The following is a 26003-nucleotide window of genomic DNA, read 5'->3' as shown; positions in this document are numbered from 1 at the left end:
ATTTTTCAATTTTGCCTTTTCTCCATTAAAATCTTTGCAAGTTAGTTTTATCCAGTAGTACATCCAACAATATGATGTTGATTCAGAAACTAAAGAAAAAGGACACAAGAATTTGAAGGGCTTAAATATATTTTTATATTGATATTCTGTGTCTTTCTACCCTAAAATAATACATTATTATTGATTACATACAAGATGAGGTGAGGTATTTGTAAAATATTTGATAAAAATAATTAATATACAGTATTCTACATGAGATGGAACCTTATGAACTTCTAAGTCTTCTGAAGTGATAAGTTGATTATCTAGTTTAAATTGTCCTGAACAGACTTTTATAATTGTTCCCTAAAACCATGTTCACAATGGAGGCTCTTACATTTCCCCAAAATTTATGCTGAAAAGGGAAAGTACACAATTGGCAATTTCTGTTTTCCATATCCAAAATAATGCATTCACACAAAATCAAGACCTCCATACTTAGCATAAAAAGAAAAAAAATACTGTATCAGAGATATAAAATCTCTATGGTTAGGCTAATTCACCAACACCAAAGAAATTCAAGTGGTCAACAGTCTTGAAAATGCTTTATTGAAATGTATGATTTGTGTGTAGAAGATGTGTTTGAAAAAACCACAGCTTGAAAACCGGTTTTTGAAAACTTCTCAACAACCAATTAAAAAGAAAGAAAAAGAAAGAAAAAAAAAAAGAAAGAAAAAGAAAAATCTCACTGGACTTAACTTCTAGTATAACTAGAAGCCCAGTGTAAAATTTTCCTTCAAAACATTTTCCATTACAGAAACTAAAGGAAACAAAGCTATTATGTTTGGAAATTGTTGGAGTTTCAGAGAAGAAGCAACAGTTTCTTAGACATAGAGGTGACTTCTTTTTGGTACATTTGGATGAACATGAACTTCACAGTTCTTAGTAGAACACCGGAGAAGTGCTCAAGTCTGTATGCTTGTCAGGTTGAAGAAACAGAGAAACACAGACAGGAAAAGACAAAGATGGTGGGGGAGAGAGAGAGAGAGGAGAAAAGAGGAATGGAACGAGACATGATTAGGTTTGAGTCTAGTTATAAATTTATCAGAAGCTGTGCGCACCTTTTTAAAAAGTCCTAAAATTACATTCCAAAAACTGCCCCCCCAACCCCCAGACCCATTGTCCCTGCCTTGGAGCGATTGTGAACAAAATCTATGCACAAAACTTAAAACAGAAAACAAATAACTCGGCCCCTCCAAACCCCAAAACAAACCCCAAAAGGCTGTACAGTTCTTTCTTTCTTTTTTTTTTTTTACATAGAATTAATAATATAGGCATATAGGTGGCATGATTCAATTAAAAGGCTTTACTTGTTATGCCAGAAAAACCCCAATAAATAAAAGGTGCTAAGGTTAGCATTAAGAATTTGGTTGTAACATCATGACAAAATCTGGGAAGGCAAATCCTCAAAGCTCCCCTGATACTGATCTGTCTCAGCAAACTACAGAGCAAATACATAAATAACACAGAATATGATTGAAAATGTGAAAAATTTAAAAACAGACAACATAATTCATGTTAACTTTGTTGAACAGTAAAATAAATGAAATTCATCTACACCTGAATGAAACATGTTTAACAATCGGAAAAAAATTTTAAACAACCACAAAAAGTAAAAACTTGAAACAAATAGTGAGTAGGATTTGTTTTAAGGGCAGGCACACAGCGCGCCTGCAGCAGATTCCGACAGCTGTTGTGCTGGTGTCTTCTACAGATGAGTTAGGCAGGCTGGCTCCGTACAGGCAAGATGACTAACAGGGCGACAGGACAAAGGCGGAGCGCCACACCTTGCTAGGACCCCCAGATTCCACTGCAGAGCTGGCTTTGTGCACAGGAGGCACACAAAGAAAGGTGATTCAGGCAGACATTATTCAAAAGCTATTTTGTCCCATAACCATTGAATAATGTTTGGGAAAGCTTTGGGCTTTGTTTTTGTTTTTTTTTAAAGTTTTACTCCTTGTATTTAATTTTTAAATAACAAGGTCACTAAAACTCATGCACGCTGCAAAAAACCTCATGCAGTAGTTAAGGTAAACCATCCAAGCAGTTTTTATTCATTAATATTCATAAATACACACAGCAGCTTCATTAGAGATTTCAATTTTCCTCTTCAGTTTGAATGTGGAATATTAGGAGAGCCTTTTGCATGTCAAGGTACAGGAAGCAGAGATCACCCTGCACTGCTACCTACATTTACCTGCTAGAAGTAAAAATTAGTTAAGTGGAAATGATTATCATATATATTTTCTCTCTTCCTTTTGAATGTACACAATGTAACAAGAGTGACAGACCTGAAATTACAATCACCAAACAAACCCAGGATAGTTGTTGTCCACTTTCATTGGCAAATACAGCACAGAGGACATTGTCTGCGAATTGGGAGGTCATCAAAGAGGAGGTGGTGGAGGCTCATTTCCTTTATTACTCTCTTTTAAATTTAGGTTTTCTAAAGCAACATCTAAAGGCATAATATCTACACAGCCCATAGCACCAAAATCTGCCATCTCCCCCCGTTCATCCTCATCTGAGGATGAACTCTCTTCACGCACTAAAGTGGACAGAAGGAGCTCTTGGACGAACAGGCTACGGTCTGCACGCTCACTTTCCATGGACTGGCGCTCTGTTTCAGACATTTTAGGATCATTCAACCTGTGTAAGTTAAAAGAGAAAGAATTCATTGGTAAAAGTCAGTGAGACTAGGGGCACAGTATCTACTGTGCCAGCTCCAGAGGCAGCACTCAGAATGTGGGACACTTCACTGGAACACCTTGCACTCATTACTGTATTATAGTCACATGAATTCCCCACACTTGTAGCTATACCATTGCCCTGAGGTATGACTGTCTCAATTAGGCTCAGTGAGAACATAAAACAAAGCAACAAAAAAAACATTTAGACTTCTACTCCCTCTAGAAAAAAAGGGTTTTGTTTTTTTCTTTCTGTGTCTTACTGGGGCTGGACCTCAGGGCGCCTCACCCACTTTCTTGCTGACACCTATCATTTGCTCACTCCTGCCTTTTTGGTTTATTTAGAGATGGGGGGGGGGGTCTTTGCCTTGGCCTCAGCCTCTGGAGTAGCTAGGATTATAGGTGTGAGCCAGTGGTACTGGTTTAATGTTTTTCTTTTTTTTGAGAAAATATTTCTGATGATTAGGGAAGTAGTTATTTCCTTAGCCAGATTTTCACGTTGGGTTGGGAGAAAAAGTAGCAGCCCCGCTAACAAAACCAAACCTAGGGGGCTGGGAAGGTGGATCAGTGGTAGAGCGCTTGCCTTGCAAACCTGAGGCCCTGGTTCGATTCCTCAGCACCATATAAGCAAAAAGAAAAAAGCCAGAAGTGGCGCTGTGGCTCAAGTGGTAGAGCGCTAGCCTTGAGCTGAAGAGCCGAGGGACAGCGCCCAGGCCCAGAGTTCAGGCCCCACAACCGGACCCAAAAAAAAAACAAACAAAAAAAACCCCAAACCTATACATGGTCAGTAGAATATTCAAGTTTTGAGGGGGGGAGGGGAAATATCTAAAATATCTCTTGACTTTTTTCTTTTTTTTTGTCAGTCGTGGGGCTTGAACTCTGGGCCTGTGCATTGTCCCTCAGCTCTTCAGCTCAAGGCGAGCGCTCTACCACTTGAGCTACAGGGCCACTTCCAGTTTTCTGGTGGTTTATTGGAGATAGGAGTCTCACGGTCTCTCCTGCCCGGGCTGGCTTTGAACCACGATCCTCAGATCTCAGCCTCCTGAGTAGCTAGGATTACAGGCGTGAGCCACCAGCACCCGGCTTCTCTTGACTTTTTTCTATGATTTCCATTTTATTCTTTTTTTTTTTTTTTTTTTTTTGCTGGTTCTGTGCTTGAACTCAGGGCCTAGGCACTGTCCCTGAGCTTTTCTGCTCAAGTCTAATACTCTACTACTTAAGCTACAATGCTACTTCTGGCTTTTTCTGGTGCTTAATTGGATATAAATAGTCTTATGAGCTTTCGTGCCCTGGCTGACAGTGAATTGTGATTCTCAGAGCTCAGCCTTCTGGTAGCTAGGACTATAGGTGTGAGCCACTGGCTCCCAACCTTATGTTACATTGACATAAAGGTATGTCTAGAAACTTAACAGCATGGGCTGGGAATCTGGCTTAGTGGTGCATGCATGAAGTACTGTGCTTGATTCCTCTGTACCACATAAACAGATAAGGCTAGAAGTAGTGCTGAGGCTAAAGTGGTAGAGTGCTAGCCTTGAGCAAAAAGCTCAGGGACAGTGCCCCAGGACTGGCAAAAAAAGAAAACAAACAAAAACCCCCAACCCAACAGCAAAAAAACTGCCATGCTGAGTTGACCTGTGTTCTGGTGAGATATGGGCTAGGCTAGGAAACATGGCTTATCCACAGAACATGGAGAAATGAACAGAATCCTACTTATCACCTGTCACTAACTTGTTAAATTAATTTAACAATGTCAATTCTTGGCCAGGCATAGTGGTTGATGACTATAATCCTAGCTACTCAGGAAGACTGCAGTTCCAGGCCAGCTTGGGAAAAAAGTATAAACGTGAGAACCTTACTCAAAAAATAATTAAAGCATAACGGTTGAGGATATAGCTCAAGTGGGAGAGTACCTGCAAGCACTCAGAAAACACAAGATCCCAAGTTCAAGTCAGTACTGCCACCCCTACACACAAAAAGTCAAGCTCTAAATTTAAAGAAACATTAAAATCATGGAAATTTTGCTTAACTCAGGGCTTGGGCTCTCTCTCAGGACTAAGTGCTCTATCACTTGAGGCACAGCTCTACATCTGGCTTTTTGGTGATTAATTGGAGATAAGAGTCTCACAGACTGCCCTGTCTGGGCTGGCTTCCAATTGAGATCCTCAGAAATCAGCCTCCTGAGTAGCTTGGATTATAGCTATAGCCACCAGCACCTGGTTCAGTAACGGATTTTGCTTTTAGAGACAAAGAAGGAAAGCCACCTAGAGTACAGGGATAAAAAAAAAAACAAAAAACAATTAGAAGATGGGGTTGGGCTGGGCTGGGAAGGTGGTTCAGTGGTAGAGCACTTGCCTTGCATGCCTGAGGCCCTGGGTTCGATTCCTCAGCACCTCATAAGCAAAAAGAAAAAAGCCGGAAGTGGTGCTGTGGCTCAAGTGGTAGAGTGCTAGCCTTGAGCTGAATTGCTGAGGGACCAGCGCTCAGGCCCAGAGTTCAAGGCCCCACGACTGGACCCCCCAAAAAAAAAAAAAAAAAAAAAAAGATGGGGTTGGTAAGAGCCCAGCAGCACATATAGCAGGGACTTCTGAAAACCCACGAGTACTTGAGCTCATTGTTACTGAATTCTGTTGCTTGACTAATTTCAGGCTGAAAGGCCAAGTGTATCCCAAAGCCACATGGATGGCATGTACTGGGCCCTAATCACAGGACCCTAGTCTAAGTGTTTTTGGTATACATTAGCTCTTTGAACAACTGTCAGTTAGGACCTATTAACAACATTTTACAGGACTAGGAGCCTGAAGCAGAGATTGAGTTACTCAAAATCTCACAGGTGTTAAAACTCTAGAGTGAATGATTATTAGATTTGGGGTTTGGAAATGAAAAGCTCTAAATGTAGAAATTAAAGAAAATGTATAACATCCACTAACTATGCAATGAAAGGAAATGACAGATCACATTGACAAATTTAAGAGCACTGGGTGCTGGTGGCCCACGCCTGTAATCCTAGATCTGAGGATTATAGTTCTAAGCCAGCTTGGGCAGAGAAGTCCCTGTAAGACTTTTTTTTTTGGTTGGTCATGGGGCTTGAACTCTGGGCTTGGACACTGTCCCTGCGCTCTTCAGCTCAAGGTGAGTGCTCTACCGCTCACCTTGAGTGGTTATTGCTGGGGCTGGCTTTGAACTGTGATCCTCAGATCTCAGCCTCCAGAGTAGCTAGGATTATAGGTGTGAGCCACCGGTGCTGGGCCCCTGTAAGACTTTTATCTCTAATTAATCACTCAAAAACTGGAAGTGGAGCTGTGGTTCACAGTGGTAAAGCGCTAGCCTTGAGCAAAAGAGCTCAGGGACAGTGCCCAGGCCCTAAGATCAAGCCCCCTCACCAAAAAAAAAAAAATTAAGAAAGTCACTAGAGATTAGTTAATGGACTAGCATTTGGTTAGAAGGCTACACAGTCTCAATGAGAACTACAGAAGGGCAAGGCCAGGCACCAGTGGCATGCATTTGTAATTCTACTACTCAGATCTGAGTTCAAAGCCAGCAAACTCAGGGAAATCTGTGAGAGTCTAATCTCCAATTAACCTCCAAATACCCAGAAGTGGAACTGTGACTAAAGTAGTAGGGTCCCAGCCTTGAATGAAAAAGCTAAAGGGCAAGTGCTGAGGCCTAGAGTACAAGTCCAACATCGGCACAAGAAAACAACTGCTGTGAAAAGGCCAATCAAATCTATTCTATGAAGGTACAGGTTGCATAGATTACTTATATCAGGAGAGCTATAAGCTAACAGGGGGAGGCCTGTGGCTCTTTGGAGAGCATGTGTTTCTGATATTATTGTCTTGATTTTCAGGACATAACCTGGTTCTAGGGCTTCGTTTTCTTTCTTTTTTTTTAAAATAATTTTTTATTGAGGTTAAGTGATTACATAAATTTCACAAATTTCACAGTATTGTGAGATAGTGATACTTAGTTAATACAACTATTCTTCCACCCCAGGTGATAGGTACATTTCTTTCCTTTTGCTTAATGTAAGCTGTCCCTCTTTCCCTCTCATTCCCTCCCTTCTATTGCTGCCCTGGAGTTGCTTAAGTTTGTTTTCATCAATGTCCAGTGTAGCTGATGGGCCCCTCTGTTGTATATTTTCCTGTTTCCCTAATTCTGTGCAGGGCTTAGTTTTCTGATGGGCCAACTCCATGTGATACCTAAAAGGAATTGTTTAGCAAAGATCTTCAAACTGGGGTTAGCAAAACTAGCTGGCCCCACTACCAAACTCTGACTAAAGACAACTGATCACTTTCTACATCAAGTATCTAGGATCTGTCCCTCCACCAAAAAACCCCACAAAAAAACAAAAGCAAAAACAAAACAAAACAAGACAAAAAAAAAAAAAACAAAAAAAAAAACAAAGAAAACTCATAATGTTCCCATTATGAGTTCTCAGGCAAGATGAACAGGAACTGTCTATGGTCAAAGATGAGACCAAAGATAAAGCCCTAATATACTACATACTAATTGCATGATCAGAGATCTTACAAACACTGCTTTCCTTACCTTAAAAAGTATGTTAAAATGTGATATTATGAGGAGATCAACAATGAATAAATCTTATTTTTGTTACTTGGTTTTTCTACTTTCATCAGGAAAAATGAATGAACATGGAAAATTATATATTTGTCAGAATATAGTTTCAGGGTGTATACATATACACACATTATACATGTTAAAATGTATATTTATATATACATTACATATACATATATTTATATTTTTCTTTTTTTAGGGGGGAGTCCTGAGGCTTGAACACAGGGTCTGGGTACTGTTCCTGAGCTTCTCTTTTTTTTTTTTTGGGTCCGGTCATGGGGCCTGAAACTCTGGGCCTGGGCGCTGTCCCTTAGCTCTTCAGCTCAAGGCTAGCACGCTACCACTTGAGCCATAGCACCACTTCCGGCTTTTTCTTTTTGCTTATGTGGTGCTGAGGAATCGAACCCAGGGCCTCAGGCATGTAAGACAAGCGCTCTACCACTGAGCCACCTTCCCAGCCCCATCCTGAGCTTCTTTTGCTCAAGGCTAGCACTCTACCACTTGAGCCACAGCGCAACTTCTGGCCTTTTCTGTTTATGTGGTACTGAGGAATCAAGTGTAGGGCTTCATGTATGCTAAGCAAGCACTCTACCACTAAGCCACATTCCCAGCTCAGAGAACAGTTTTTTTTTTTTTTTTTTTTTTTTGGGGGGGGGGGGGGGGAGGCCTGAACTCTGGGCCTGGGTGCTGTCCCTCAGCTCTTCAGCTCAAGGCTAGCATTCCAACACTTGAGCCACAGTGCCACTTAAGGCCTTTTCTGCTTACGTAGTGCTGAAGAATCGAACCTAGGGCCTCATTCATGCAAGGCAAACACTCTATCACTAAGCCACATTCCCAGCCCAGAGAACAGTTTTTTGAGAAGTGCTGCCTTAGATAAATCAAGTGAGTCCGGATCAAATGGTATAATAAAAGATCTGGACAAATGGCAACTCCTTTGTTAGCTACCAGATAATAAAAATGTAATTAAAAAAAAAGATGTTCAAAATGTAGGACATGGTGATAGATCTTGTAATTCCAGAACTAGGAAAGTGTAGGCAGGAACATAGTGAATTTGAGGCTAGCCTAGGCTACATATCTAGTGAGACCTTATTTTAAAACAACAAGAATACCCTTAACAAAATGGTATGCAAACTGCACGCACAACTTAAGGTGACAAGAAGTCCTTCCAGAAGTTACAACTTGAATCCAAGGACAGCACTCAAGAGGTAGCCCACCTCATGCTCTGGGAGTATAAGGTAAAAAAAAAATACCAGAGCTAGGAGCTGGTGGCTAATGCCTATAATCCTAGCTACTCAGGAGGATCTAGGACTGAGGCTCAAAGCCAGCCTGGGTAAGAAAGTCAGTGAGACTCTTATCTCTAATTCACCACCAGAAAACTGAAGAGGCACTGTGGTTCAAAGTGGTAGAGCATTAGCAGCACTAGCCTTCAGCAAAAAAAAAAAAAAAAAAAAAAGCTCAGGGAAAGCACCCTGCCCCTGAGTTTAAGACCTATGACTGACCCCTACTCCCCACTCCCCCTTCCCCCCCAAATCCCAGATTAAGCCCACTGAGCAGGTCTGGGGTTAAAAAGTGAAAACAGGTCTTTTTCATGCTTCTCACTTGAAACCTTCTCCTTGGATCCAAGACAGAAACTGGCCCCAACATTTCAATAATTCTCTTTTGTGGCAAAACTGCTAGGATACTGATGAGAAATCAATCAAATCACTTGTCTATAACCCAAATCTAACTTTGCAAAATCATGGGCCCTCATATTTTTCATTTCATAGTTTCTTCTAATATCCTAATTTATCATACCCACTACAAAGGTAGATCTGTATACTAATTTTCTTCTTTTTTTTGGGGGGTCCGGTCGTGGGGCCTGAACTCTGGGCCTGGGCGCTGTCCCTCAGCTCTTCAGCTCAAGGCTAGCACTCTACCACTTGAGCCACAGCGCCACTTCCGGCCTTTTTTCTTTTTGCTTATGTGGTGCTGAGGAATCGAACCCAGGGCCTCATGCATGCAAGGCAAGCGCTCTACCACTAAGCCACCTTCCCAGCCCTCTTTATTTTTCTCTTCATATTTTTTTTGTTTTGTTGTTGTTGTTTGTTTTTGGGTCCGGTCGTGAGGCTTGAACTCTGGGCCTGGGCGCTGTCCCTCAGCTCTTCAGCTCAAGGCTAGCACTCTACCACTTGAGCCACAGCACCACTTCCGGCTTTTTTCTTTTTGCTTATATGGTGCTGAGGAATTGAACTCAGGGCCTCAGGCATGCAAGGCAAGTAAGTGCTCTACCACTGAGCCACCTTCCCAGTCCCTCTCTTCATATTCTTTATTTCATTAAAATCCCAAACTGTTCTAAAATTTCTTCCTTCCTTCATTCCTCCCCTCCCTTTTGTGTGTGCGTGAGTGTGCACAAGAACGTGTGTGTGTGTGTGTGTGTGTGTGTGTGTGTGTGTGTGTGTTGCTACTGGGGCTTAAACTCAGCACTTGGGTGTGGTCCTGGGATTTTTTGCTCAAGACTGGAGCTCTACCACTTGAGCACAGCTCAATTTCTGGCTTTTGCTGACTGATAGTAGATAAAGAGGAGAACCACAATCCTCAGATCTGTTTCCTAAGTAGCTAGAATTACAGGAGTGATCCACTGCCAACTGGCTCAAAATACCATGAAAATAGGCAAGACATAAAGGACCTGGAGGCATGGCAACAAGTGGTGGAGCGCCTGCTTACCAAGATGAGGCCCTAAGTTCAGTCTTCTGTTTGCCTATGATGTTTTGGCAGAAAACTGCAGTTTCAGAAGCAGATAAGAACTTTATCCAGTGGGTGGCTTACTGTGTACTGAAAATTATTTATGGAATGGCACATCACTTCTTAAATCCTTTTATGTGCTAATCATAAGAATTTATATATAGTGTTTTCAGAAATTTAAAGAAAATCACCACTGTATTAGAAAATCTTTTGTATCTCTTCATATTTCACAGCTGACTGAAAATCATAAACAACGCTAATTATGATAATAAATACACTCAGTATAACCCATATATATATACTTTATCTAAAATAACTATTTTTCCCACTCAGTGGAATACTGTTTGTAGTTTTAATTGGGGAGTTTTCAGTTGTCATGGTTTGATCAAAGAGCACAAATATATATATATATATAAATAAAAATATAAATATTAAGACTACATAGAGTCAAATAAAACAATATTTCTTCCCCACCCCCCCACCCCAAATCTATTAATAAATGAGTACCTTGTTAAAAGAAACTGGGAATTCTGGAGAGACTGCTGACTGCTTTCTGTATTTGCTGTGTTGGTTGTTGCTGAGGACTGTGTGATTGTAGTGGTGACACTGCTTGTGTTAGTGCGCCGGGTCGCATTGCGAGCGGTCTCCAGTTGTTGTCGTGCTGCCTGGGCATGCTGCCGTTCTAGCTGCAGCTGCATCTGCAGTTGTTGTAACTGAGAAGCGGAAGGGCCAGAAGAATTAAGCTGTCCTCCTGTAGAACGTCTCACTCCTGACAACTGAGATAAAAGCTCTGCCAATGGAAATGAAGACGATTAACACGGAGGCAAATAGAATGCTACAGATCATTCTTTCACTGGGAGAACACCAAAAGCATTGGCAATAGGTAAACAGAGCAATAAACAGTTCAGCTAAGGGCTCAATTCCTGCCTCTAACAGGCAGAAAATTCTGTTTATGAAGAAAGAAAATGCATGAATGCTACCTAATATATAATTATTTCTGCTTAAAGCAAAACTTGAGTATTTTTTTTGGTGGCACTGAGGACTGCTAGACAAGTGCTCTCTATACATGAATCATCCTACCAGTCCTGCGCTCTACTACTTGAGCTACAGCGCCACTTCCGGTTTTCTGGTGGTTTATTGGAGATAAGAGTTTCCTGCCTGGGCTGGCTTTGAACTGCAATCCTCAGATCTCAGCCTCCTGAGTAGCTAGGATTATAGGTGTGAGCCACCAGCGTCTGGCCAGCCCTGCCTTTTGTTGATTATTTTGGAGATGAAATCAGTGAATATTTTCTACCAGGACTTGAACTCAGGACCTCATATTGAGTCACATCTCCAGTTCAGTATTTTGATAGTTAAATAAATGGTGTGGAGTTTTGCAGACTTTTCTGCCCAGACTGGCTTCAAATTGAGACCCTTCAGGTCTCAGTCTCCTGAGTAGCCAGTATTATGCAAGCATGAGCCATCAGTGCCTGGCTCAGGGATTTTTAAAAATCACTTACATATTATAAAAATTTATACTACCTCTTAGCAACACATTGAAGTGGTTGGTTTATAGGTCAAAATCATAATGCAGACTCTCTCAATGTACAGTTTAGTGAAAGCAAGGATCAAGCTTACTGATTATTATAATCCTAGCTCTTAGGATTTCAATATTTATTAAATCAGAGAAAATTATGACAAATCCAAAATTCTGTCTCCTTTTATAACTGTGGCCCTTGCATATCTGCTTCTGTCATGTCTCTCTGGTACCTCTTGTTTCAGAGAACCAGAGTGCTACCAGCATTTCTCAGCAGGGATGGTCCTCAGAGCCTGAAGTATTGACCTTGCAGGCTATTAAGTGGGCTGTTATGATCCAGAGTTGTATTTCTGAGAGTTCACTCATCAAGAGCAATTGAATCTCTTTGTCCTTGTATTCTCATCTAAGAAAGATGCAATCATTGTTATCTCCTGAGTGGAGCATCTTACAGGCTAACTGATGACGTACTTATGTTCCCAGGTCAGCAACAGCTCTGATTCACTATTAAAACTCACTAACAAGCTGATGCTGGTGGCTCACACTTGAAACCCTAGTCATTCAGAAGGTAGAAATCCAGAGTATTGTGGTTTAAAGACAGTTTGGGCAGAAAAGTGTAAGACTTAAGTAAGTTTCCAGCTAACTAGCAAAAAGCTAAGCTGGAGGAATGACTCAAGTGGTAGAGTGATTGAAGGCTTAACAAGCAAGCTGGGCAAATTTAAGGCTCTGAGTTCAAACCCCCAAAAAACAAAAAACAATACATACTACAGCTTATTAATAGGGCTTGTTATTGCTTTCTTGCTCATCCCAGAGGTTTTTACAAAACTCTGTAATGGGACACACACTACGCCCCCCCCCCCAGCCCATTACTAAAATAAACAATTTTTCATTGATAGAAAAAAATGTAGTATTTCATTTATGAATTTTGCTTCTTGGGGACTGTAAAGAGCAGATAAGTCAGACATTTTGGACAAATAAATACATTTACCTTTTTGCAGGAATGGGGCTTGAACTCAGAGCCTCATGATCTAAGTCTCCTTTCTTGCTCATAGCTGACACTCTACCGTTTAAGCTACACCTGAAGCCTGACTTTCTTGCTGGCTAACAGAGTCTTTGGACTTGTCTGCCTGGAATGGCTTCAAATCTTGAACCTCAAGGTCTCAGCCTTCTGATTACAGCTGTGAGCCCACTTGTGCTTAGCAAAGAAATACTCCCTATATTCAGTTTATTCGTCTTGTTTTTATTTTTATTGTCACACTCAAATGTTCAGAGCACATTTGGGACTAAATTTTATATCATTTTTTTTCCTCGCCAATTCTGGAATTTGAACTCAGGGTCTAGGCACTGTCTCTTTTTGTGCTCAAGGGTAGGGCTCCACCACTTAAGCCACAGCACCACTTCTGGCTTTTTCTAAGAAGTTTATTGCAGGTAAGAGCCTCATGGACTTTTTTGCTTGGGCTGGCTTTGTACCATGATACTCAGATCTCAGCTTCCTGAGTAGCTAGGATTACAGGTGTGAGCCACCAGCTCCAGCTTCATATATCATGTTTTAAATAATATTTTATGAGTAAAACTATTCTGAGCATCACAGACACTATTCTCAGGTATTCAGCAAGGTGCATCATGGGTTCCAGATACAAATTCTGAATACATTTCAGAATTTACTTTAAAACTCGTGCACACTTCTAGGGATTATCACTTGTGTTATTAGAGAATCTTAAAAATTCTCAGGCTTCTGAGATGCTATATTTTGACCCAGGTTCTCAGGTTTGTCATACATTAGTCTCAGTAACATGGCTATGAAAAACAGGTCCAAATATATTTTTAAGTACTTAGGGATGGTTCAAATGATAGAGTGTCTTGTTTTTTTTGTTTTTTGTTTTGGGTCCGGTTGTGGGGCCTGAACTCTGGGCCTGGGCGCTGTCCCTCAGCTCTTCAGCTCAAGGCTAGCACTCTACCACTCAAGTCAAAGCGCCACTTCCCGCTTTTTTCTTTTTTGCTTACGTGGTGCTGAGGAATTGAACCCAGGGCCTCAGGCATGCAAGGCAAGCGCTCTACCACTGAGCCACCTTCCTAGCCCTAGAGTGTCTGTTTATCAAGTACAAGGCCCTGGGTTTAATTTCCACTACCACCAAATATTGTGTTCAGATTTTTTCAGCTAATATATGACCCTTCAGTATATGTTCTACAGCAAAACAAGACAAAGAGAGAGAAATTCCTTGTTCATTCCATGTAAAGAGCTCAAGTGTTTATGGTCTTGTCAATGAGCCTTTCTGTGTTCTGTGTTCTGGTGTTGAACCAAGAATGTATGAAGGTTTACTCTGAAGCCTTTTATGATTTTATTGTGCTTCAACAGAGGCCATAAATACAAAATAAAGCTTTCTGTTTTACTTTAATTCTCTACTTAATTAAAATGCAAAACAATATGAACTTCCTTATATGGTCTATTTAAAAATAATTTTGTAATTCTGAAATAATCTAAAATATTTTGTGAAGGAGCATAGGTATGAGAAAAGACTAAAACCACAAATCCATCAAAAACATTTTTAAAAGGCACTTTCTACCCCTGCCAATTCCTTAATGAAGTTGAAACAAACTTACCAGCGATAGGATCCATGGCTTCCCTATTGCTTGGAGAATATGAACTCTGAGAAGAAGAAAGTCCACCAGTAGAACTGCTAGTAAAGTGCATGTTTGATCTACGAGCACGAGGACCTCCTAATCCCCGGCCAGGGTGAAACATTCTACGTACATGTCGAACACCACTCGATTCATCATAATTTTAAGTTAAGAAAATGACCAACTATTTTACAAAGGGAAAAAAAATCATTTGAGCCACTGCTAGATAAGACATTTAGAACTCCTAAACTGTAAGCAGTTTAAAAAAGCCTAAGTAAATTAGAACACAAATTTCCCAACTCTAGCCATGGAGCCTATTAAACCTAAAAAAGTTTCTCCCTCTCTCTCTCTCTGTGTTTGTGTGTTCTCCATGGAATGGGAGAAGTTTCTTTCCAGGCTTCAGAGGAACAATGCCACGTAAGGTCAAAGGGGTTACTGGATACTCAAGGTGAACGTTTTCCCATTCTACCATCTCAGTATTGATTTTCAAATGTTTACAACATGTAAATAATAATAATTGTCAATTTTTATATTTGATACCATAAGAAACTTTCTTAATGTAAAAACCACAAAAATAAATAAAGGAAACCTTTTTTGCCTATAATAAAGAAGGAACAGTTGAATAATTTTAACTCAATAGGTAAGTCTTTTTCATTAGTTTTCTCCTTTATCTTCAAGTTTTACCCTCAATGCTGCTTTGTGTCAGTGGACACATAATTAAGAGGACATTTATTAAGAAATCAGATTTCTGGGATGAAGAATGAACAAATGCAGGACTAGTACACAGTACATACTATATGGAAAATGAATTATGTAACTTGTGGGCAGAGATGAGAAGGGGAAAAAAGAAGGGAGAGATGACATTGTACATAAAGAAATGTACTCATTACCTGACTTAGGAAACAGTAAGCCCTCTGCACAACATCTTGATAACAATAAAATTATATTAAAAAAATCAGATTTCTTGAGGGAAGGGAATGGAACAAAGGAGATAAAATTGGAATACAGAGTAAACATGGGTAGAAATTTAACAGTGGACCCCTCCCCCCAATTAAAAAAAGAAATGAGCTAATTGTCTTTAAAAAAAAAACAAACATATTTCTGGCAGCCTCATCCATCTTAAATAGCTGAATATAGGTCAAACTGATGAAGCTCTTGAGTGGCAAATACCTGTCAAAACTATGAGGACAACCAGAAGACTGATAAATACAGAAACAGGAGTTCTGGAAACATTCCATTTCCCTCAAATACGAAAGGTCAGAAAACGTTTTTCAGTATGTTCTTTGTCCACTGGACATATCTGAGCGGATGTGGTTGCCACCTTCTGACTGTGTCTCCCCGTGAGTCGTGCTGTCTTAGTGACTTAGTCTGCGGCGGTTTACTCTTGTCTGCCTCTCAGAACACATGAGCACTGTGCACACTACACTAGGGGCTAGGCCACAGGATCGGGTGAGGGGAGAGCAGACAAAGTGATCTTGCTTCATTTCAAAGCCCCGTATAAATGCCTTACATCTGTCCAGTGATTGTCAATAAAAGAACATTCAAAAAGAAAAAACAAAATAAAACTATGAGGACAACCTTGTATTTTCCCATAGGAGTGGGGGAAAAGACAGATACTGTTGAAAAAAACTTCTTTCAAAGTAGCAAACAGAGCAGCTCTGTAGTAATTCAGATTGTTTTGCTGGCTTTTCAGTTTGTCAACTGATGTTGAAACTGCTGGTGTCATTAAGGGGCAGGGTAAATGGCTCTACAAGCCCTTCAGGTGCCATGGCAATAAGCATGGTTTTATGGTGGTATTTAGTGTGGAGTGCACTTAAGGAGACATCCATCAAAACACGAACATATAGTTTGGTGCTCAGGTACCCACCCTCCAATAAACAAATTTACTATATGGTAACACTGGGGTACCTACAAAATGAACAGATTTTCGAGATAACTGTCATAGTAGTTTGCTTTCAGAATTTAATGGTAAGAAGTTTTTTTTTTTTGGTCGGTCATGGGGCTTGAACTCTGGGCTTGGGCGCTGTCCCTGCACTCTTCAGCTCAAGGTGAGCGCTCTACCACTTGAGCTACAGTGCCACTTCCGGTTTTCTAGTGGTTTATTGGAGATAAGAGTCTCACAAACTTACTCGCCTGGGCTGGCTTTGAACTGTGATCCTCAGAGCTCAGCCTCCTGAATAGCTGAGATTATAGGTGTGAGCCACCAGCACCTAGCAAGAATTTTTATGTCTTTTTTTCTTACACTTCTCATAATTTAATCATGATGACTAGAGATATTTGTAAAAGTTTTGTGAAAGGGGACATAGATGATAGTATCCTGAATAGGCCCTAGAATTTGCTGAAAAATTCAGGTTATCAGCCTGTTTTTCAATTATTTGCTTAGTTTCTCCATGAAGATGGAATGATGAGTGGACAAGGATAACCCTTCTGGGAATTATTTTTTGTGTGTGTATTCGCCCTAGGGATTGAGCCTGGGTACTGTGCAGGTAGGCTAGTGCTCTATCATTTGAGCCACAGCTCCACTTCTGGCTTTATCTAATATTATAGGTATGAGCCATCAGCGTCCAGCAAAGATTCTTTAATAGATAATGAACTGGTACTTAAAAGTGGTAAGCATTCCTAGGTCATTTGAATGCTTCCATTCTGTTTTCTTTGTAGTTTCTCAGTGTCCCATTCACATAGGGAGGAAGGGATCACTGGTTCCTTCTGTTCACTGACTGCCAGCCTCTGGACTGTCTTAGGTCTCTTTATTACTCAGGTTGGTTCTATTTTTCATCTTTTATCTTCAGTTTCTACTTACCCTCATCTACAAGAGCCACATTTCCAACTAGAAAATTATAAACTGTGAGGGAGGATGGGAGTTGCAGAAAGAGAAAACCGCAAGCTTGTTGGGCATGGTGGTACAGGCCTATAATTCCACCTACTTAGGAGGTGGAGGCAGGAGGATTTTGAGTTTGAGGCCAGAATGGGCAAAAGTAATGTTGAGACCCTGGACTAAAAAAAAAGGATGAGGGCATAGCTCAAGTGGTAGAGAACTTGCCTACTTATGCATAGGCTCTAGTGAACTTCCAGTGCTGGGAAAGATACACTTACACGCCTACCCACCATACACAAATACAAAACACCAACAGGTATAAAGTGGTGTTATGATGGCCAATAGGTAATTAAAGGAATCAGAAGAATGTTGAGCAAAGAGAAAAGTCTTGGTTAACTCTGAAGTGCTTCAATAAAACTGAAACTTTCACAGGAGAACAGAACCTTAAATTTCAAAAAGACAAAATAATAGCCTGTAAGTCTGCAGAAGTACCAAGTCTTCAAAATAACTACTCTAGTAGGTAAGTAATCTCAGGAAACAGAACCAGGAACTATTAAGAGATGGGGGAAAAGACCAAGAAATAAAAGCAGGAAAGAAACTCACTGATGATCTCATCTCCCAACAAGATACAGAAGTAAAACAAGTAAAGCTTCCTTCTATTTAAAAATTCAGTTTTAATTTGGATTAACCTTATTCTCTTTTTCATGAAAACATCTTCTTGAAAGCCTTATAGTTGTTCAAACTGTCTTGAAGTTTTGATTATAATGAACTAAAGATGATGTGGAGGTCACCTGTCAAACACGATTATCATGTTAACAAACCTCATTCATGAAACAGTGGAAAGTACAGTAAAAGGTCCAAGCACGATGAGTCACATCCGTTATCTCAGCTACCTGGAAAGCATAGGTAGAAGGACTGTGGTCTGAAAACAATTTGGGTAAAAAGCACGTGACTATTTGAAACATAACTAAATTAGAAAGGGCTGGAGGTGGGGCTTAAGTGAACTCAATGCCCTGAACTCAAACTCCAGTACTTCCCTCCTTGTCCTAAAACAAGTTTATAAAAAGAGAATTAAGAAATTGCCTCTCAAAACTGAGTCAGTCACTAGTCAGGCACCTGTGGCTCACGCCTATAATCCTAGCTACTCAGGAGGCTAAGATCTGAGGATCACAGTTCAAAGCCAGCCTAGGCAGGAGAGTCTGTGAGACTTACCTCTAATTAACCACCAGAAAACTGGAAATGTGTGCTTGTCTTGAGCTGAAGAGCTGTGGGACAGTAACCAGGCCCAGAGTTCAAGCCCCATGAGACACACACACACACACACACACACACACACACACACACACACACACACACACACACACACACACACACACACACACACACACACACACACACACACACACACACACACACACACACACACACACACACACACACAGTGAGTCACTGGCTGGGTGTTGGTGGCTCATGCTGTAATCCTAGCTACTAAGGTGCTGAGATCTGAAGATCGTGGTTTGAAGCAAGCCTCAGTAGGAAAGTCTATGAGACTCTTATCTCCATTAACCACCAGAAAACTGATGCTGTGGCTCAAAGTGGTAGAGCACTAGCTTTGAGCAAAAAGAGCTCAGGGACAGTGCCCAGGCCCTGAGTTCAAGCCCAACTGACCAAACCAAACCAAACCCAAACAATCAAAATGCTGGGCACGGCAGGCATGCCGGGCACCAGTGGCTCATGCCTGTAATCCTAGCTACTCAGGAGGCTGAAGTCTAAGGATTGTGGTTCAAAGCCAGCCCAGGCCACAAAAGTCCATGAGACTAATCTCCAATAAACCACCAGAAAAACCTAAAGTGACACTGTGACTAAAGCTGTAGAGCGCTCGTCTTGAGCTCAAGAGCTGAAGGACAGCACCCATGCCCAGAGTTCATGACAGACCAAAAAAAAAAAAAAAAAAGCTAGCTCAAGTGGTTCATGCCTATAATCCTAGCTACTCAAGAGCCTAAGATCTGAGGTCCAGGGTTTGAAGCCAGCCCAGGTAGGAAAGTTCATGAGATTCTTATCTCCAATTAAATACCAAAAAAAGGGTGGGAAATGTAGCTTAATGGTAGAGTGCTTGCCTAGCATGCATGAAGCCCTGCATTCCATTCCTCAGTACCACATAAGCAGAAAAAGCTGCAAGTTAGCCTGGGGCTGGTGGCTCTCAGCTATAATCCTAGCTACTCAGGAGGATGAGATCTTAGGATCACGGTTCAAAGCCAGTCCGAGCAGGTTCAAAGCCAGTCCGAGCAAGAAAGTCCGTGAGACTCTTATCTCCAAAAAACCACTAGAAAACCGGAAGTGGCGCTGTGGCTCAAGCAGTAGAGCACTCGCCTTGAGCCCAAGCCCAGAATTCAAGCCCCACGACCGACCAAAAAAAAAAAAAAAAGCTGCAAGTGGCATTGTGGCTCAAGTGGTAGAGTGTTACTCTTGAGCAAAAGCAGCTCAGGGAGAGGGCCCAGGCTCTGAGTCCAAGCCCCAGTACTGGCAAAATAAATACATACATAAATATGTACATAAATACAAATAAAAAAAAACTGGACGTGGAGCTGTTGCTCATGTGGTAATGCTAACCTTGAACACAAAAGCTCAGAGACAGTGTCCAGGTCCTGAGTTCATGTCCTAAAACCAGCACAAAACCAAAAAGCAAGAAACAAAAATGACTAATGCTACCAAGAATTCTTTCCCATGTTGCACTTATAAGGATATTAAATCTCTAGGGGCTCTGTGTTCAAGCGTAAGATGAGCTGCAAAGTCATCTGTGACATGATTAGGATCGCCTCCAGGTAACGCTGCACATATTGGACAAATCTGAAATAAAAGTAAGGAAAGCAGGTTTAATAAATGGATGAGGGTCAGACACTTTTCTGGATCAGAATTCTACTATTACCAAGTTTTAACCAGGCAAAAACATAGTAGTAGATCTTAAACTATTGAAGAGCAGTAGAAACCTAAGCAAGAACTAGTGCAAATTAATGCTCCCACACAACTAAAATACAGTTTTTCAAGGTTACATACAACAGGGAAGGAAATGTACTCATTATCTGATTTATGAAATGGTAACTCCAGTGTGCAATACCTTAATAGAAACAATAAATTAAGATTGTTTTACAAAAATGCTCTGCAATAGATATGGCTAAATCCACTAGAGTGATAAAGAAAGATATAAGCCGTCTGTTATACTTCTCTAAAGCAAGGTATCCTTGCGGGTCAATTTTCAACTAACATTGATGTAGGTGGCTCACAACTGTAATCTAGCTACTGGGAGGCTGAGATCTAGTGTCAGTCTCTGGCCATAAAAGTCTGGTAGACTCCATTTTAGGGAGGGAAGGTGGGGACAACGGTATATACCTGTCATTCTGCCAATGATGGAAGACTAAAGCATATGGATTAAAGTCTAGGTACTTGGACAGAAATTGAGACCCTGTATCAAAAATAACAAGTATAAGCGAAGTGCCAGTGGCTCAAGCCTATAATTCTAGCTACTCAGGAGGCTGAGATCTGAAAATCAAGGTTGAAGTTTGGATTCATCCAAGTCAGACAAATCTGAGTCTTATCTACAATTAACTAGGCAAAAGCCAGAAGTGGAGACATGGTATAGTCCCAGCCATGAGTGAAAAAGCTGAGTAAGAGCATAAGGCCTTGAATTTAGCCCCAGTATTCGTATAAATAGCAGTGCAAAACAGGGCTGGAAGCATGGCTCAGAGGTAGAGCAACTACCTAACAAGTCCAAGGCTCTGATTTCACACCTCAGTTTTACTCTCCACTCCTTAAAATCCTGATTAAAATGCAACTGTACAAACTTATATCCACTGACTGGTAAATTAAGTTCAGTAATGGTTACTACTGTACAAATGTGTTCTCTAAATTCACAAATTCGATTTTGGCAAACAGAATGGGAACTCATTCAAGAAGCTTTATTTCTCAGAAAGATGAGCAGTGTGGTAGGAATTTGTGGCCAGGCCAAGTTCAAGGGAAAAAAAAAACTTGGAAGTTCTTCCTACTGAGCAAGACAAAGAAAATGTAAAAAATAACACAATATGTACAAAGCAGAGTTCAGAGGAGGCCTGATTGGAAAGATCTTTTTTTTTTTTTTTTTTTAGGTCAGTCGTGGAGCTTGAACTCTGGGCTTGGGTGGGTCTCGAGCTTCAGCTCAAGGCGAGTGCTCTACCACTTGAGCTACAGCACCACTTCCAGTTTTTTGGTGGTTAATTGGAGATGAGTCTCATGGACTTTCCTGCATGAGCTAGCTTTGAACCATGATCCTCAGATCTCAGCCTCCTGAGTAGCTGGGATTACAGGTGTGAGCCACTGGTGCCCGGCGGGAAGGTCATTTTTGAAATAGTAGTTTCAACAGAATCACCGAAATGGAAAGGAAGGAGAGGAAGAATGAGAATTTTGGCTGGGCAATGGTGGCTCAGGTCTATAATCCTAGCTACTGAGGAGGCTAAGATCTGAGGGTCATGGCTCGAAACCAGCCTAGACAGGAAAAGTACAAGAGACCTTTTTTTTTTTTTTTTAAAAGGTGTATGCCAGTCCTGCTTGAACTCAGGGCTTGGATGCTGTCTCTCAGTTCCTTTTGCTCAAGGCTTTCATTCTATTATTTGAGCCACAGTGCCACTTCTTGCTTTTTCTGAGTAGTTTGTTGGAGACAGCCTTTTCTGCATGGCCTGGTTTTGAACTGTAATCCTCCGATCTCAGCATCCTAAACAACTAGGATTATAGGTGTGAGCTACCAGCACCCAGCCAAGAGACTCTTACCTCCAATTAACCACCAAAACGCTGGAAATGGAGTGGTGGCTCAAGGGGTAGAGTGCTACTAGCTTTGAGTACAAAAGCTCAAGGACAGTGCCCAGGCCCTGAGTTCAAGTTGTAGGATCAGCACAAGAAAGGGAAGAAAGGGAAGGAAGAAAAGGAAAAACAAAGAAAGGAAGAAAGAAAACCTTAATAGTCAAGATCCTTTTTCTTTTAGAAGATAGTCTAACAGTGGTGGCTAAATCTTGGAGTAGGAAGAATTTCAATTCATCAAGAAAGCCACTAAAAGAAGGCCTGATGCAAAGGGGCTATGACCAAAGGGAATCCCAGGAACATAGTTAATTAAGGATTATGCCCTACTCCATTGGTAAGACAGGGTATGTGAATATCATCTTCCATGTGTAAAATTTAGGCCACCAGCCAACTTTATTGTTTGTTTACAGCAGAGTGGGAGACGAAATACGAAAGATGAGATACGAAAGGTGAGTTACAGAAGGACAATGCTTAGGCTCTGATAAGTTAAAGCCTAAGCAAATACAACTTCTCATCTTCTATGACTAAAGAAGATCCTTGAGAGTCTGACTCATTTGAAATCAGTCTCTCTTGTGCCCAGTCAGCTATCTTTATTTTGTGACTCAGAACTTGAGAAATATCCTCAAGAAAACTGAAAGATGCTCTTGAAAGTTAACACACATGACAGTGTGCTAAAGAACTATAAAGGCCAAAATGGAATGTGCCTGAGTGGTAAATGAAAAAGACAAGACAGGTTCAAGACTTTCTTAAAAGATGTCAAAAGGTTGGTTAAACATTCTTTTCCTCCCTGGTCACAGTATATTATCAATTTTCTCTTTCCTAGAACTTAGGTTTTATAGCCTTTATCACTCCTGTGCTCTGATATTGCCTGGTCATGTTAGATATACTTATTTTACTTCTCCTGTATTTCTGTATTGTTGGCTAGATTGTAAATTTGCTTGGGGCTTGTCTGGACTACAACTCTCCTATTTACATCTCCTGCACAGCCGGGATTACAAGCATGAACCACCATGCCTAGCTTAGACTGGAAACTTTTGGGAGATGCTGGGAAGTATAAATTTCCTTTGTTTTTTAACTGAGAGAGAGAGAGAGAGAAAGAGAGAGAGAGAGAGAGAGAGAGAAAGAGAGAGAGAGAGAGAGAGAGAGAGAGAAACAAAGTTAAAAGAAACAGAAACAAGTTTCAGTTGTAGACAAAACAAGCATATTATTGAGACTCTTCACTTTACAATTGACGTGTACCAAACTATGTTCTGCTGTTTTATTACAGTATCATAAGCCATATATATACAAATATATATATACCATATATATATATATTTTTTGTTTTTGTTTTGCTAGTCCTGGGGCTTGAGCCCAGGTACTGGGCACTGTCCCTGAGCTTCTTTTGCTCAAGGATAGCACCCTACCACTTGAGCCACAGCACCACTTCTGGCTTTTTTTATGTAGTACTGAGGAATTGAACCCAGGGCTTCATGCATGCTAGGCAAGCACTCTACCGCTAAGCCACATTCCCAGACCAAGCCATTTTATCCAAAGAGAAAATAGTACCCAAAGAGATCTTTCTCTAAGATATTTCCTTTAAGCAGGCCTTTGGATAAAGCAGAGACAGAGAGAACTGGAACTGAACCAAGATAGCTGAAGAAGCTTCAGTGCTTTAAGGGCACAGTTAGATATTCTTAGATGAACCTACAATTCTAGCTGAGATCAGAGAACTGAGGCTTGAAGCTAGCCTCTGCAGAAAACTCCCTGATATTCTATCTTCAAAAAAATGCCAGGCTGGGATGTGACTCAAATGGTAGGGGACCAATTGTGAGAAGCACCTTGAACCCTGAATTCAAGCCCTAGTATCAGCCAATTAAAAATATACATACATATGTATATATAATATATCCAATATATGAGAAGCCATCTAAAAAACATATACTGTTAGAAGACAGCATATAAAGCATAAATAAGTGTATTAAAAATGCCCTAATTAGGGGCTGGGAAGGTGGCTCAGTGGTAGAGCGCCTGCCTTGCATGCCTGAGGCCCTGGGTTCGATTCCTCAGCATCACATAAGCAAAAAGAAGAAAGTCAGAAGTGGCGCTGTGGCTCAAGTGGTAGAGTGCTAGCCTTGAGCTGAAGAGCTGAGGGACAGCGCCCAGGCCCAGAGTTCAGGCCCCACGACCGGACCTCCCCCCCGCCAAAAAGTGCCCTAACTAGATATTCTACAAACTAGAGAAGCACTTTTGACATGGGGGTTATAAATTAGAAAATTAAGATTCTCACTATTGTGTATTAACTTCAGTTTGATACTCAAAGTCTTTTAAGGTACATTGCAGAAACTGTGCTAAGAGAGCAGAAATGAAGGTGTTCAGGGAGAAATAAAACAATCTGCCAGCTGGGTGCTGGTGGCTCACGCCTGTAAATCCTAGCTACTCAGGAGGCAGAGATCTGAGGATCGAGGTTCAAAGTCAGCCCTGGGAAGGAAACTCTGTGAGACTCTTATCTCCAATAAACAACTAGAAAACCAGAAGTAGCGTTGTGGCTCAAGCGGTAGAGAGCTGGCCTTGAGCTGAAGAGCTGAGGGATAGCGTCCAAGCCCAGCATTCAAGTCCCACGACCAAAAAAAAAAAAAAAAAAAAAAAAAAAAAGAATCTGCCAATCAGCATCCATAATGACTCAAGATGCTAGTTATTCCTACAGAGCATAAGGAAACTATTCAAGTAGGTGGATTAATCAGTTTGACAACTGGTGTAGAAAATTAAGAGAACCAATTTAAAACCAAGTAGATAATATTGCTACCATGTTTGGGTTACATGAAGTTAACTCAGATGAATTAGTATTTAGAAAGAAGTGGACTAAGATTTCCCTCCCCAACTCCCTCTCCCTCCCCCCTCTTTTAGGTGCCAGTACTGGAGCTTGAAGTCAGGGCCTTGAGCTCTCAGCTTTGTTGCTTCTGGCCGGTGTTTTAGAAGTCGAGCCATGCCTTCCTATTTAAATTCCTACTTTGCTGGCTAATGGAAGATGAAGCTGCATAGACTTTTCTGCATAGGCTGGCTTCAAACAACAATCCTCTAGGACTCAGCCTTCTAGTAGCTATGACATTAGGTGTGAGTCACCACAATCTCAGGGCTTTTTTCCCCCCTCTTCTAAATGTATCTTGCTTTTAAATGCTTATATCCTGATTGTAAGAGGGGGGAAATTACCTATTTGCCTGCTATCTGCTTTTTGTCCCCCTTTATTTTTGGAGGGGAGGGGTACTGAAGTTTGAACCCATAGCTCTGTGCTTGCTAGACAGGCACTCCACTACCAAAACCATGCCCCCAGTTTATGGTATATGGTTTTAGTCCTTCATCCTTTCAAAATTAAGCCTCCTTTTTTGGAGGGAGGGAGGCAACTAGGGTTGTTTTTTTTTTTTTTTTTTTTTTTTGGGGGGGGGGGGGAGGGTCCGGTCGTGGGGCCTGAACTCTGGGCCTAAGCGCTGTCCCTCAGCTCTTCAGCTCAAGGCCAGTGCTCTACCACTTGAGCCACAACGCCACTTCCGGCTTTTTTCTTTTTGCTTATGTGGTACTGAGGAATCGAACCCACCAAGGCCTCATGCATGCAAGGCAAGCGCTCTCCACTGAGCCACCTTCCCAGCCTGCAACTAGGGTTTTTGAACTCAAGATCTTGCACTTGCCAAGTTGGTGATACTGCAACATTATGTGTCCAGCCCCGCTTTCTCTCTCTCTCTCTCTCTCTCTCTCTTAAAAATTTTTTTTTTTGTTGGTTGTGAGGTTTGAACTGTCTGGGTGCTGTCCCTGAGCTTTTTCATTCAAGGCTAGCACTCTACCACTTTCAGCTATAGGTCTACTTCCAGTTTTCTGGTGGTTAATTGGAAGATATGAATCTCACAGACTTCCTACCTAGGCTGGCTTTGAACCATGATTCTCAGACCTCAACCTCCTGAGTAGCCAGGATTATAGGAGTGAGCCATCAGTACCTGGCTTCCCTGGTTATTTTTAGGATAGGGTTTTGTGTCCTGCATCCATCAACTTTAGACTTCTTGTTACTGATGGTTCACAAGTGGGTATCACTGTGTTTGGCTTCCTTCTATGGCAACAAAATCTCTTGGGCTTCATAGAATGGTGATCCTCTTAGTGTCAGCCTCCTAGACACTTAGAGTAAGTGCTTGTATGCTACTGGCACAGCTCAAAACTAAGCCTCTAAAATTAATTTAAATTAATC

General features: G+C 41.2%; 1 protein-coding gene across 1 annotated transcript in view; it reads right to left on the bottom strand.

Annotated features, from left to right (window-relative positions):
* Positions 1-565: 565 nt before the first annotated feature.
* Kcmf1 (potassium channel modulatory factor 1) overlaps positions 566-26003 on the bottom strand; it is a 91385-nt gene continuing 65947 nt past the window's right edge. The window contains exons 4-7 of the mRNA XM_042690451.1: positions 19715-19816; positions 14137-14311; positions 10530-10812; positions 566-2688 (exon numbers count right to left, since the gene is read on the bottom strand). Coding sequence (XP_042546385.1) covers positions 2427-2688; positions 10530-10812; positions 14137-14311; positions 19715-19816 — 822 coding nt within the window. The 3' untranslated portion in view covers positions 566-2426. The remainder of the gene's footprint in view (positions 2689-10529; positions 10813-14136; positions 14312-19714; positions 19817-26003) is intronic.

This window comes from Dipodomys spectabilis, unplaced genomic scaffold (genome assembly GCF_019054845.1).
Source record: "Dipodomys spectabilis isolate Male_0828 unplaced genomic scaffold, ASM1905484v1 ptg000137l, whole genome shotgun sequence".
NCBI lineage: Eukaryota > Metazoa > Chordata > Mammalia > Rodentia > Heteromyidae > Dipodomys > Dipodomys spectabilis.
This window is presented reverse-complemented; position numbering and strand designations above follow the sequence as displayed.